The sequence below is a fragment of the Corvus brachyrhynchos genome, unplaced genomic scaffold (assembly GCF_000691975.1).
Source record: "Corvus brachyrhynchos isolate BGI_N302 unplaced genomic scaffold, ASM69197v1 scaffold315, whole genome shotgun sequence".
Classification (NCBI taxonomy): Eukaryota; Metazoa; Chordata; class Aves; order Passeriformes; family Corvidae; genus Corvus; species Corvus brachyrhynchos.
In genome coordinates, this window is record NW_008237903.1 from 932,058 (window position 1) to 947,685 (window position 15,628).

The window sequence follows — 15,628 nt, forward strand, 5'->3', positions numbered from 1 at the left end:
GGGCAGTACTTCTGGCTGTCCTGTGTACTTTTGGAGACTTCACCTGTCCCTCCCATGTACAGGTAGGAATATAAACCACATTTATATATCACTTTTCACCCATCTGTTCCAACATCCCATATAAAACCACACGGTACTGCTACCTAACTACAATTGCCCTTTCCCCCCCCAAGCCCCCTACTATTAACAAAAAATGAAATTAATAAAATGTAGAATAACTTGTGCACCAAAGCTACAACCCTGACAATGGGAAGTGAAAAACTTTCATTTTAAAGGCAAAGTGATTCTTTTGTTTCTTTAAAAAGTACCACCCCCAAACATAGAATGTCAGTTTTCATTTACCTGAAAATTAATTTTCCTGCCCCTCCCTCTCAATCTTTAGCCTACACCAAGTTCCAAAAATACATTCTGCTTTGAACTACTGCTTTACCTGTTCTCCAAATCTTGGCATGATAAATCACCACTTCCCACACGACACTGCTATAGCAGTTTAAAAGACAGAGTTCAAACATCTGTTTTGAGATTCCCCGTCCTTTAAACATGCAAAAATTGCAAGTTTAAAGTTCACTCAGATAATTCTGAAGCATGCAGACAGAATGCACAGTTTAATTTTTTCAGCCCTCTTTCCAACTAAAGCCATTAGAGACATTTGGCAATTTACAAGACATTGTATTTAATCAAGTGTTATCTAAAGATCACTGTAACAAACCCAGGTGCCTTTTCCATGTGCAGCTTTCTTTCAGTGGGGTGTGTGGGAGTTATTAAAATTGAGCAAGACACGTTTTTCTGGATTTCTCCAGCACAGCTCTGCTGTGTAACTAAGAAGGAAGTCACCACACAGTTTGGCCAGTTCGTGAAAGCTTTCGCCATTTCACTCATTTATTCTACCTCTCATGTCAGTTCCATTGTTCCATAACAGTTAAGGTTTTACAGCCTCAAAATAATAAACGCAGTTTCTGTTCACATTTTACAAGTCTATCCCGCATTGGTTTCACTTTTGAGAAGCAACAATACATGACTTTGAACACCTACTATCACATCAGTGACCAGCAACGCCTAGGCAAGGTTTCTCTAAACAGCAAAGTTTAGCTGAGCAGTGAGTCAGGATTTCCTTCTGCAGTTTCATTTTAGTTTTTTCTAGAAAGATAGATTCTCTGAGAATATAAAAGAGACTGCAAATGAACAGACAGCAACTCGTACAGACAAGCCAGACAAACAGAGATGCATTACTGAACAAGGTTTGGAGCATCCAGGGCAGTGATTCTCCAGGCATTCCAGATCCTGCTGTTGAGGACCTGATGAAATATGCTTCACTACTGCTTCCAGTATCCTGCAACTTTATCCTTCTGTCTTCTACTCAACGAAATGGTTTACAAATATATCAAAATAGACATGAACAGCCCTACTGTGACCCCATTTTGCACTGGTTCCCTTGACTCGTATGTTTCTCCCCAAATATCACTATGGTCATGATCCCATTTTATTACCAAAGCAACTGTTGGTGCTGTCTAGAACAGCACTTCCATCTTCATCATGTGGACCAGAATACACTGAAGTTGTATGACAGGTCTGGTTTACTATTTTAAAAAGCAAATCATAGCTCTAACTATGAGTAGAAGTAGGCAATAAAGCAGTTTTTTTCCAGAAAACTGGTGTTAGTGCATGTGAACTCGAACACTTCCAAAGAAAATGTCACATTGAACGGAATATTTTTGCTACTGGAGAAAGGTCATCATTTGAAACCAGATCTATAAGGGCAGCAAACAATCATTAAGATGCTTTATTGACAATATCCACTCACTGCAAAAGTTTCTGCCTGCATACAATTAGATCTTAGCTTTTCCATAGTGTTTTATTGGCAGTGGAAAATGCATCAGTACTTTATTGAAAGAAAGCAATAAATAATACTGTGATAAAAATAGTTCAAAAGTAGACTGTACATATTGTTACATAATCTGAAAATACACAAAAGATTAATAGAAAAACAGAACAGTAACAATGGATTTCAGTTTTACAAGCAAGTTAAAAGTGGAAAACAAAATAAGAAAAAAGACATGCTATATATATAGTTGCATAATAAATAATGCACCATCTGAACAGATTCTTGCTGGCTTTTTAATATGCCATTTACAAGTGTCAGATACATTTTCTACTCATACAGTCCAAAATGGCTACAACCATCAAAATGAATGTCCAGACAAGTCTTTAGAACAAGTTTACAAAACACAAAGGATGACTTACATAAGAAAAGTAAGGCCTTTATTAGAAGATGCACTGCTTTTTTTCAGCCCATCATTGTACCTTCATCTTTCACTACTCATTTGACAGGAGGCTGCAGTGCTTTAGGATTGGTCCATTAAAACTGGTTCCACCAGCATCTTTCCACCAAGTGTTTTCAAGCAAAAAGGTCTAGGACAAAAAAAACCTCTCTGTGGCCTGTGGCTCACAACCAGGAATCATTATGAAGTCTGTCTTCCTCAGGTGAGGAAAAGCAAAACTAAAAGCAGTCCTTGGTTTATGGCTTGTTTTCAGTCACTGCGAAGAGCCGCGATACAAATACAGCACGGGCTGTTACCACTGAGGCAATCGCTCCTCCAACGTGTCCCGCAGGGTTAGGAGCTCCTCCCAGCTTTGCAAACAAGTTCTACTTTAAATAAAGACAAATTGCCACTACTTGACACATCCTCTGTGTGGAAAGGTACAGCTCTGAGAAGAACAACGCTCGTGTACCGTCCCTCCTACGTCAACAAAGGCTCACCTGAAAAAAAGCTGGACTTGTTTTCAGATCTAAGCTAAGAGCTCCAAAAGACAAAATATATACTGCTCGGTGTCATGATACTTTTACAAAGGTATTAAAATCCTTTTCACCTTCAGTTTCATTATTAAAAAACAATGATAATTACAGTAACTGCATAATTTACAAAAACCCTATATTGCTCATAGGGACATATACATACAAGCATTACAGTACATTCAGTTGGAAAGACTAAAATTAGAATAAAAAAATCAGCAATGATTTGATTTGTAGACTGAATAGAAACAGAAAAAGTAAGTAACTATATAAATGAGAAGTCACATAAATATAAGAAACATTTAGATTCTAAAATATTTTCTCTATAGTACTCATGAATTTATTTGCTAATTAAAAACTCTGTAATAAAATATCTCAAAGTGTCCATTTAACAAGTATTAACAGGTTAAGGGTTCCAAATGTTCAAAATGCTGCATATCACCGGTAGAAATAGTGTGGGTAAACTGCAAAAACAACAAACAAAAACAACACACAAAAAGAAAAAAAAACAAAACACAAAAGATTCCATTAGCAGTTTTTAACCAACATTTCCTTCCAAGATTCTCACAAACAGCTCAGCAGTGCAGCAGACATGCACTGAATTACTGCCATGCCACGCTGGATGTAATTTTGTTGCCTCCTGCAATCTCCAGCTTCAGTGCAAAGTAAAGCAATGAGGGCAAATATTTCTGCCTCAAGGATTTCCATCCCACATCATCTGACTACAGAAAATCCTGAACCAGGGAGAAGAATCTGGGGGAGAGGAGACTTAAAACTTCGGTTTCTTGCAACTAATAATACTTTAAGAGAGCCCCTGAGATTATGAACTGACACACTCACATGGTCTGAGTTGCTACATGCAAGTTTCCTCTCTCAGCATTTCATATGTAAGAACTCCTTAGAACTCAACTCATACTTGCAAAAAGGTTCTGAATTTGAAGAAGCAAATACATGAGTTGGAAGGGATGCTACCAGTAAGAAGTTGCAAGCAGAAAAGATAATTTACAGTCCATGAAAGATACCAGTGAGGGGGAAACATCCACTGAACTGATTTTTAAAAATTCATTATAGTTTAAAAAAAAAAAAAAAAAAAGATCAGTTTCCTGACTTGCTTGCAAAATCAGAGAATCAGAATCAGTACTGTGCCATAAGAAAATACAGCAGAGGCTGCTGCAGGAACATTCCAGACTGATCTTTCACAAGCCAGAGTACGTGGATTTCATGTTACAACACATCAAGCTGCCTTTTATTGGCAGCACTGCCCCCAGCTCCCCAAATTTAGGCTGCAGGTAGCTAAATCCAGCCAGCCAGACTAAGCAATCACAGTGGCATGGAGTGTCCAGGAACTGGGAAACTGCAGTTTTCCCTGTGACAATTCAATACTGAAGCATGTTTTAGTGGGACCACTCAGACCAAGCAAAGACTCAGAGATCAACAATCTGAGCTGCAATGTCACACACTGGATTGTTTTCTTTCCTTTCCATTCCTAATTTATTCTTTTCCTCCCCTCCCCACTTCCACTAGCTGTGTTTCATCCAACCTCTGATTCCAGCATTTTCTACAGAGCTATTTAGCACAGGCTCTTTTTGAGGCTGTTTAAAAACCCTCACAAGAATAAAGTACTGACAAAACCCACTATTTACACATTCAGTCTTTGTTGTAGGAAATAAACTCTGGATTTTCAATATGACAACCTACCCTCAAAACTTGGACTGCTTTCTAAGTGTGTAAAACCACTGTAGTAAAATCCCTGCTGTTTTATTTCACAAATAGCTGCTTTAGTGTTATTCCTATCAGCTTTACTCACCAGGAGAAGGCTTTAACAGGAGTAGGTCCTTACTGTAGCAGAATCCAATCTTTGTGTTCCTGATACACTGCCTATTCCAAGAAGCATGGGAAGACATGCAGAACACAGCATGCATGTTAGTTTTCAAAAAAAAAAACCCAACCCCTCCACAGCAATGGTGATTACAGCTTTGGTACTCACCCAACTCTAAGGTTACAAGTTAGAAAAGCAGAATTTATTTTACAGTTTGTATATTAACCACTTCTTGTTCCAGGGGCTAACAAAAAAGAATTCTAAAGAAAGACCTGCGTGCCAACTAGCACCTGGAAACTGGCAAAGGTGATTTTGTAAGTTATTTACTACTTTATGTAGTTTGCAAATATTTAATATTTAACAAAGAAAGTGGTTTTACATGGTAAAGACTTAATTTACTTTCACTTAGAGAATTTTCCACATGAATTCTGGACAATATTTTGTGCTAGTGACAGTATCTAAAATTTAGAACAGCTTAATGAGAGTAGCATCAGATGCAAAAATTGGTTTTTTGAGCTTTATGAATAAATAAGGGTTTTCAGAACCTGAGGCAACTCTGAAAGATTGTGTTCTCACCCTGTCTGTTCCAATAAAAAACATTTTATATTTGTTTCTACTTGTCTCTTGTAAACTAAATTCAAGTCAAAGTTTATTCTTATGTTGCTACAGAGACGGTTTTTAAACAGACAGGATCCCTCATGTGACAGGTGATCAGCTTCCACTTCCAGGTGTTGGTTTGGGTTTTTTTTAATTCATATCTGTGTGTGCACACATATACACAAAGATCATTAAGTACATAGCAATGAATGAAACTGATTTCAAGTATGCTCAATATTGAAGTGGCCACTGCAGGAGGGGTAATGGACCTGGTTACTCAAGTTTTACTAATCTCAAAATTATCTGAGGGGGTTTACTCACATCATTTTTGAATGCATTTTATTGCATTTCAGAAATGGGGCTCATATTGGTCTAATTGCTGCCAATTAGAAATTATGCATCCTGTGATTCAAAAACTCCTTACTAAGCTGTCATTTTATTTCTCTACTTTAAATTACATTTATTTCTAGCTATGATTCTCATTTTGTTACTCCAGTGACGTAAAAAAAGAAACTCCACCTCTAGTACAGCTTCCTGAAATGACAAAGCACCCTATGGTTAAACACAGTGTTATAAATACAACCATGCACAAGGCAGATGCTTTTATGCAGCAAAAAGGTCATTTGAACTTAATTCCCCTGGAATCTCAGGCAAAAAAAGCACATCATGCTTAAAATTATACAAAATCAATACCATCAATCTGCATCTTCTTTGGCTGCATAGAGGGTGAAGACATTGAGGTTGTAACTCTGAAATTTGCAGGAAGAGTCTCTGCTGATCCAGCAGCTAAACCTCTTATGTCCTTTGGTCTAAACTTCTTTCTCCACGAAGGTGCTCTCCTAAAGCTCTTATCATCATCCTGTCATATTGACAAACAACATTAGCAGTGCAAAAAGTGTGGGATTGTTACTGACATTAAAAGGATTACTGACAAACTTAACTAAATGTATCACCACTGAAGGAGGTGATTGTGAGGAAATAAAAAGTAAGTGTATTAAATACACTGCCAAGCAGGGTTTTCCTTAAGCACTTGGGTAAATGTAACTTAATTACCCAAGTGCATTCTCCTTTCCCCATTAATACATCTGCATCTTTCAAGCAATATTCCCACCTCAGAAATATAAACTGTATTTAGTAAGTGCAGCATTAAGTCCCACTTCCAAAAACATCTTTGTCAGAGAAAGTATTGTGTCAGTGCAAATATTCCCACTGGGCAGCTCCATTTGCCAGCTTCCCATTTAGAAACAGTTCAATCCTTCGAATGCTGTTTTAGCTCAGATTTATGCCCTTGTACAACTAGGAGATAAGTGCCTACATTATTTGAAGAGATCTTAATGATCAAACTGCCCTGTGCCACTAGAACAGAGCAAACATCCGTTCCCTCAAAGCTCCTTTTGCAGTTTGAAATCTCCATGAAAAATACTTCAGAAAACCATCAAGCTGCTTTCTGATGGGTTATTAAAATCTTGGTAGAGATGCACATGGGAACAGAGCAGTCAGGAGCTTCCCCTTCCCCTGTCCTCTTCCTCATCCCAGCAGCAATGTTTTCGAGACTGGTTTCCTGAGCTGAGGTTAACCACAGAAGGGTTGTGCCACTTCAGCCTTAATCTGGACCACTTTTGCCTACATGTGCTACCACATCAACTCCCATCAGCACCAAAGATGAGGCAGCATGGAGTTAATTAAGATTCTCCTGGGGAAGTAACATCAATTTGAATCTGTTCACTGAGCAACTTAAAAGGTTAAAGATGGAACACTCTCTCATCTGTGCTGTGGGTGCACAAAACAGCCTCACACTTAGAAAGCTTTATACTCATTTTGATGCAGTTTATACAGTAAGATCACAGGCTGCCCAACAGAAATTACTGGTCTTCTGCAGCAGTATGAATCAAAATTAACATGAGATTTCTTAAAAGCCCCTCGAAGCTCTTTGAAATACTGCTCTTTAGGATAAAGTGCCTTTCTCTATCACAGCTTGTTCATCTGCAATGCTGGTCGCTCATTTTCCCATATTTTAGATAAAGAGGATTCAGCCCAAAGCGCTGCTATTAGACATTAACCACACGAGCTACAAAACCAAATTTGCAAATGTTCCCAATACTTTCATATTCAAAGGCATCTTACCAAAATATACAAACCCTGCTGTATTTAGAAACCGTCAGGGACAGGGAATTTCACGTTAAGGTTTCTGTCACCATTCTGTCAAAAGCTTAAAGAGGTTCAAGCTAAATTCTTTCACTGAGCAGGTCTGATAAAGTTTCCAGGACTGTAAAATGGGTCAACAACTCGAGTAACTTACTTCATCAAGTCTTCTGTCAGTGCCCATAGCAAGAAGGTTATTGAATTCCCTCTCCAGAACAGCACGAGCCTGAAGTTTGTGGTATGAAAGAAATGGAAGTTAATTACAAAAGATTAGCAATTAGTAACCTATAAATGATTTAAAAAATTTAATAGGACCCAAATTGTTTAATGCTTTCTTATCAGATTAACAAACATACTTCGTACTTGAAAAGTCAGTACTTGAAAAGTTACAGTTTAATTTGTAACTTATTAAAAATTTAAGGAAGACTTAACAGCTCTCCTTTAGTTGCAACATGAAAGTTCATGATTCTGGCTCAAACTTAGTTATTTCAGAGTAAAAACTAGCAAACAACAAAAATGATGAGTTTCACACTACTGTTGTGAAGATGGGCTATGAGGAAAATGCTAACATAAATATTAACGATTTTTTTCTCAAGCAAATTTACCAATGAGAATTGTTATTAACAACTAGAGAACTATTAGAAAGGCACGATTTAAAGTTTCTCTCTTGCGTGACAATGGACAACTTTCCATTGCTGAAGTTTCTAGATGCTCTTAACTGTGAAAAAAAGCAATCAGCTCCAGTTTTAACCTTCCCAGAGGCCTAAAGCACCTCCTCCTTGCTTACCTGTGTGTTTTGAGTGGGGATTTGCAGCAGGAGAGCTAATGCATTGTAATCAAAGGATTCATCTAAGGCCACAAGTGCACCGTGAACTCCGCTCTCGATCAGGTTGTTCGCGTATTCCTTAAGGCCGATGGACATGACCCAGTGGATCATCCTCTCATTGCTCCACACAAGGACATCTAGGGAGGCAAAAACACAGTGCCAGATTCATTATAACACCATTTCTCTGAAGCAAATCAGCCACAGTCATGAACTGGATGACCGGATTGGCTTGGAGTGGAAAGTAATACATATTAGAAGTCTGCTGGGAGGTGGTTCACACCCTAACAGTTTAGACTTAAATATTCCAAGGAGAAATTCCCCAGGGGCAAGAGATGCATCCATTCCATTTGGGAGGCTAAAAACAACCTACCAGCCACAGCCCTGGCTTGTTTGCTGCCAGTTAGTTGTGATTCCTGGGAATGTTCTCAGGCACAATTAGCAAATTAACCACCAAAAGGTATCAATGCTTTAAAAGGAAAGAGCAGGCACAGAACATTCTAAGCAAATTTTAGACTCAGATATCAGAAAATACTTCTGATATTAGGCAGGGAAAAAATTTCTATGGGAAGTCTTGGAAAACCATGAATTCCCACCCTGCTTTCTCTTATTCCTTCTCTCTTGTTCAATAATCACCATGAATCTGGAAGACATAACTACCTAAGTCACTTGGATATTTTTTCATCAACTGCTAGGTAATAAAAATTACCAGCCACAAGCAACAGCAAAATGATGCAGATGTAAAGTTATGTCAAAACAGGGGGAAAAGAAGAAAATAAAGAAAAAAAACCCACCCAAAAGCATGTTCTTAACTCTCATTCTCCTAAAACATTTCGTTTCAAACTTCAGAGCAGTATGAGTTTCAAAAATGTTCACAAGTAGCACAAGTAAATGATTTAATGATGTGTTTTATCATTCAGTGTTCAGTGCCTACATCCAGACGCCTCGTGCATTTAACACTTGATATTTTATAAGTGATTCCTTCCTCTAAAGCCTTTCCTTTGTTAATGAAATTTTGAGGCTGATCAGTGAAAACAGGGCAGAATCAGACTGAGGTGAAGACAATACACTAACCTTTAATTTCATTCTGGCTTTCTTCTCTTTTTCTTTCCAGTTCTTTTCGGTCATAATTCAGTCTTCGGAGGCACATAATTCCACACTGAAAACTGTTTCTGTTTGGACCAGAGGAAAAAAAATTGGAACAAATATTTAGAGATAATGGAAACGCTTCCTGTGGGTGAGGTCTCCAACTTCAGCCTCTTTACCTGTGGAAGCTGTCCACCATTTTCAGCTGCCCACGCAGGTCTTTTTTAGTTAAGTGATCCAGCATCCGAGCATCCACCAGACATTCCATGAAGTAGCTGCGGTACTGAGGGAGCCCCAGGCTCGGGAGCCACTCGTTGCCAATCCACTCGTGGTTCATGTCACCATAGGCTAATGTCTGGTTTGAAAAAAAATTAAGGAACAAGCTTATTGAAATGAGAAATGAAAAAAGAAAAGCTACTTTAGACAGCCTATTTTAAAGAAATTGCTTATTTAATTCTTAGCCTGCAAAGATAAGCACATCAGAATACTGAATACTACGTGTATGTTTTCCAAACAAGTCACCCTCGTGGAGAAAAGCAGGTTCAGATATTCAGATCAGCAAGTAAAACTGCCTCAATTTACATCAAGAAATAGCATGACAAAATATGCAAGAGGTAATAAAAATTTTAAAAATACTGATCTGCACGGTTGGATAGCAAAAGCCATAGAATTTCATTGTGTTGAGATGTTGCAAATACTCTCTCTCTTGAAAACTGGGGGGGGGGGAATTCTTATTTTTCATGTGACTTTATAAAGAAAAGATATCAGAAAAATAACTGCAGGCCTTTTTAAAGACAGTTAGCTATTTTCAGAAACTGATAAAACTGAAGAAGAAGCCATTCTAAATGCTCGTCCTTATCCTAAAGACTTTTCCCATTACAGTTTTGATCTGCAAATCACCAGGCATTTTTGTAGAGAAAACATCTATAAAGATGAGAGTTTCTAACTGTATATCTAATCACTCCTTGGGCAACAAAACCCAGAAGCTCCTTTTTTCAAAAGTGTAATAATTGAGATTTTTCTGTTAAAAGTCAAAAGCTTTATTTCTCCTCTAGAGGAAGCACCTTCCAGAAAGGAGCAAGGCCACAGGGAAATGCACCTAAGCCATCAGAAGGTAGAAGAGTCAAAGAGCTCCTTACTCTGGGCTTGTTACCACTGACAATCAACAAATGAGTAGCTGAGATGTAGTTAATGGGACTTAAACCAGGTTTAAGCTGGAGGGCAGCCAAGCAAGAAGAGCCTGTACTGTCCAAAGGTATGGATCACGGGTAAACCCCAAGTTTTGTTTATATCCCTGTATAAATACTCAGCTACATCAGTGCCTGAAATACAATTAGGATTTGCCACCACTTTAAGGCAAAACAATTAATCAAGGGGGATTACAGAATTAGTGCATAGAAATCTACTTAACCATCCAGGCCCAGGGTATCTTGTGGCACACCTGGGATGGTGGCTGGGTTGGACAGGGATTTTCTGCACAGAGCAGATATTCCTCTAGCAATTCTGGCTTCCCCAGAGAGCCACCCCCCACCAAAACATTAAAATATTTAAATCACATGTATTTCCCAAGTGTGCATTGTACAGAGATAAGCCTGCAGCTTCCCCCTCTCCCACTCCCCAGGTCACACCCAGAATCACTAAAAGCTGCTGGTCTAAAGGAAAACCAGATTCTTTCATGCTCTAATGATTGTGACAGTTTACATACAGTCCATAATATTAGATAAAGTTTCCAACCTGAGCCCAGCTTCCCTCCTCATCTTCCTGTTAGGTGGTTAGGAAAGCAAAAGAACACACACATATTAGTGGTTAAGTTTAGTAAGGAGGTCAAAGTTAACGGTGCACTGCAAGACTCTAAATCTACTGCATACCAAAGGATCTAGATAAAGCAAGCATCATGCAATGTAAAAAATTATACACAAGGCATTTATTTTTGTATGAGAAGTTGCAAACCCCATCTACTGATTAAGTTTCTGGAGAGAAGAAATTTCTGCACCAATAATTCAATTTGTCTATTTGTCAATCAAGTCAGAGCTCCATTTTACAGATCAGAATTTTGTTTACAATCTTATCAACGTTGATTTTTTTTTTTCCTCCCTTCTGGAAAAAAAAGCTATCAAGATGCAGATTGCAAGGTTAATAATTAGAAGAAGCAATGATCCAGAATTTTAGTGCGTTATTTTGAAGAAAAAAAAAAAGACCAAAAAAAACAGACCAAAAGGTACTTGATTCAAATGTTCAAGAAGTGGGAAAAGCACTCTAAGGAAGAGAAGTGGCAACACTGTAAACTAACCGTTTGTTGTGTGGCTGTAAGATTTTCCATCTCTTCATGTGTTACCCAGACATTTCCCGTGGTCTAATATGAGCCCACAGGGAATCAATCCCATCCAGTGAAAGGAAAGCAGTAACAAAGAGGAGAGGTTGCAGAACAGATAAGCAATCGGTACATGTAAGGAGCAGGCATGGGCAAAGCAATGGTCTCTAAGTCAGGTACAGCTACTGAAAGTCATGGCATGCAATAAAAGCCTACCCACAGGGATCAACTTCTTCACAGATATTAACAAAACTGAGCGTCAGAAACAGCTTACAGGACTTCATTAATGGCTAAACACTCAGCTCTGCTCTAATCTGAAAAATACATTTGTGGTCTAGCACATAACCCCAGGAAGAACTTTAGACTGCAGGGCCGACAGACTCACGAGAGAAAATTCCCACTAAGTGCCTAAATTTACTATAGAGAGACAGGTGACTCCTAGTTCATGTCACCTGTATTATTTGGCGTTAATGGCCTTACAGCTGCATTAAAAGAGCCTCCAACTATCTCACAAATTTCTGTACAGACATGTATGCTTCATCTGGATTTTAAATTCTCTGGAGGCCAAAAGATGAGGTGAATAACATGTACTCTAACTACTTTGGATTACATACTTAGACTGAAATAAATTTCTCTTTTCCTTGAGAAAGAAAACTGCAGTTATCCCTTTAGTTAATTTCCATGAAAGGAAGGAACAGCCTATATTTAAATAATGTATTCCTTTCCAAGAAATTCTTAATAGAAGCTCAGTTTTAAGTTTACAGTCAAATGTTGGGAATTTCTAGGTGTTTAATGCTGGATGAGTTTCCTTACCGTCCTTGAGGTGGGAGGGGCAGAGGGGCTGGTTAATGACATGATTTCCTGGATGGCCAGCCTAAGCTTGAGCCTGTGCAGGGGATTGCTGATCCCGATTTCCCGCTGGATTTCCGTGTCAGACAGGGCTGACATGATAGCACCGCTTTTCACATTGGCTCGGCAGGCTGCCACGTACCAGGCTGGCATCCCCACCCACAGCTGCAACACAGAGAAAAGGAAGTAAGCAGGAGATGGAAAACATTCCTGCCTCCAAACCCTCGCAGTCTTTACACGTCTGTACATTGAGGGGGCTTTTTATTAATTTTGGAAGGACCACTCACCTCCAGCCACACCACCACAGTGGGCCCATCCCACTGTGCAAAAGGCAAACCTTGTCTTCTGGCTTCCTCCAGCAACTCGTGCCTACAGTTACAGAAACAGTCATTAGTTATAATGGATGTTACAATGTCAGCACTGCACTTGCCTCCCTGTCTCCTTTCCAATAATTAGCTTATTCCTTTCCCAGCCAGCCTTGTATGATACCCCCCTCAGGCAGGTACAGCACGTGTACAGGGACTACATAGGGATGAAAGCTGAACCGGCCAGGAAATGTGAGAGCAGCAGAGATGTGGATCTTGCCTTTCAGAACCTGGTGTCTGAAGCCACTACTGACACTCTACCCAACACTCCCAACCCAAAGCAGAGATGTCAGGCTTATTTGGCAATCAGATTCTCAGCTGATGCAGTTTTCTGCTCAGCAAAGCTGAACCAAAGCAGTCATTTTTCCTCAGCATGCGCAGATCTGAAACCTGTGGCAACACATGAACCATCAGACACCCCTGTCCTGATGGCTGTCAGGGCTGGAACCTGGGACAGAGACCATTTCACTGGTGAACTTCAGCCTGTCAGAACGTCAGGGACAGCTTCACACAACCAGAGCTGTGTTTGGCAATTATATCCCGAAGGGCTGTGTACTGAAACTCGGCTTTCATCTCCCATGATGACACCATTTCCTTTGTTCTTCTGAAACAGAAGCGCCTGAAGTTTCATATTGACAATTCAGCTTCCAGAGACAATGGAAGCTCACAAGGTCCCTATAAAAAGCTGCCAAAAATGTTTGATAAACCAAAGGACAAAAAGTAGCACTGTGGGTATAAGCATGCAATGCTGCTTGGATATGCCTGGCTGAAAACATGGAGAAAGCCTAAAAAAAAGCATTTTTACACTGCCTTTGAAAGCCAGTTGTATATGGTTAAATCTCTGCTCATTCTCCTTTGAAAATCAGAAAAAACAACTTCACCTAATTAGACTGGTTTTACTATTCTTTATTCATGCCTGCCAAGTGTAGAATTAAGATATGCAGCAATACTACAGATTCAAGATCCTACATGAGGTATTTACCATTTTCTCGCTATTTAAATCAAATAAAATCTCCTTGCCTTCTGAGCTGTCTCATTGGATACTCTAAGATGATAGCATTTTTAGAAGTTATAGGTATTAAAATATACAAGGCACCTTGAAGAGTGATTACTGACAGAAAAAGAGCTTTTTTGCTACTCCTACAAAATGGAAATGCAGCGTTCAGCTCTTTCAGACATACCTGGGATCCTCATGTTATATTGGTAGGTAACTAAATATTAAAAAGCAATCAATGAAGTAATAAATATACTAGCAACTGCTTTATCAATAGATAGCACTTCTCCACCTGCACACCAATAAATTACTATTACTCTGGAAGAACCTCCCAGTAATTTATCCTAATTAAATGTACTTCCCAGCAATGGGAAAAGGGGAGGGAGGAAAGGATTGCCAGACAACTGGTTACAAATAACCACACTAGGTACCATTTTAGGATCCATCCATTAAGGTGGAACAGTGTTTAGCAGCCAGCAGCTCAACTGCTGAATTTCACTAACAAAGAAGACTGTAAAAGCTTAGACATATTTGTACACTTCAAAAAGATACATATATTTCTAAATTGGGAATAAAGGATCAGCTATTTCCCTGCTACTGTGGAACACGTAACATTAATTCCACAAATAATTAGCCCTGAACACATTCAGTTCTGCTTCTCTTTGTTGTGTAAAGATTTAAAAATTAGAAAAATAAATTAGTAAGATACTCTGAAACATTGCTCGGTAAGAACAGAATAAAATGCTTAATACTGTATTTGACAGAAAGGAACACAATGTTTTTTCCAAGTAGTTTAACTTCCAAATTGGTGTCTTTGCCTTCCTTCTTGGTGGTTGTGTTGTGTGGAGTTCAGAGAAAATCAGTGTCATTTCTGGTTGTTTTGTAAGTCTCATTGTGTACTTCATGGTAACCATGAAACAGTGAATCCTTTGGAGTAGGATACAAGGAACACATCAAAAATGTAAGGAGAGGTTACAATGCAAACTTGAAACTCATGCTGGTATTGTAGGGAGAAAATAATTGTGTGATGGAGAAAAACACATAGAAATAGAAACAAATAAAAAAATGTTTATGACATGACTTTATGCAGAAATTATTCAATGGATCCAAAGACGAAAGCAACCATGAAGTGGAAAATTAATTGCAGAATTTGTTCATATGCAGTAAGAGATAAAAAACTTGCTTGCACAGAAAATCATTAACCCCCAAGCTCAAGATGTAGCCCAGGCACAAAACGTCTCATAGGAAGAATTCAGAAGCAGCTGCTGTTTCATCTGCAAATGATGCATCAATGGTTTTTTTCCTAGAGCAGAGAACTTCCCTTTTCCCACTATTCCCTTCAAACTCCACCAAGACACTCGCTGCATTCCAGTAATATGGGATCACATCCCTGAAAGATCACAACTGCCAGGCCAACTGAGTCTCAGAGCCCAACCATTACACCAGATGTGGATCTGGTGGAAATGGGTGCAAAACCCAGCCCCGTATCTTTGTGAGGAAAAAGATATTGCAATGGTGCCAGTCAACAGGCGGTATAAACCTGGCCCCGTGAAGGATAAAAGAATGCCAAAGGAGCAGCTGGCTACTGGAATAACTCATAGGTGACAAAACCAAGGGACAGATGTCTGGAGACTTAATAAAAAACCTGGCTGAGCTTCCCTTGGAACAGGAGCCCAAACACGCTGCTGCAAGGGGGGAAGGCTTGTTGTTAGACACATACCAGAAGCATCTCACAGCAGCTGGGGACGACAAAAGCTGTGGTCATAGGGAGTGAGAAATGATGTCAAAGCTGCAGGTGGTGCCTGATGCAGCAGTGAGTGCACAAGACCCTCTAGGGACCGTGTGAAGGAT

At 39.2% G+C, this 15,628-nt stretch overlaps 1 protein-coding gene across 1 annotated transcript in view; it reads right to left on the minus strand.

Moving 5' to 3' along the window:
* Positions 1–850: 850 nt before the first annotated feature.
* The window catches only part of PPFIA1 (PTPRF interacting protein alpha 1), a 53,340-nt gene continuing 38,562 nt past the window's right edge, over positions 851–15,628 (minus strand). The window contains exons 22-30 of the mRNA XM_017732987.1: positions 12,706–12,787; positions 12,383–12,583; positions 9,438–9,613; positions 9,247–9,344; positions 8,137–8,312; positions 7,507–7,575; positions 5,901–6,066; positions 4,599–4,669; positions 851–3,255 (exon numbers count right to left, since the gene is read on the minus strand). Coding sequence (XP_017588476.1) covers positions 4,611–4,669; positions 5,901–6,066; positions 7,507–7,575; positions 8,137–8,312; positions 9,247–9,344; positions 9,438–9,613; positions 12,383–12,583; positions 12,706–12,787 — 1,027 coding nt within the window. The 3' untranslated portion in view covers positions 851–3,255; positions 4,599–4,610. The remainder of the gene's footprint in view (positions 3,256–4,598; positions 4,670–5,900; positions 6,067–7,506; positions 7,576–8,136; positions 8,313–9,246; positions 9,345–9,437; positions 9,614–12,382; positions 12,584–12,705; positions 12,788–15,628) is intronic.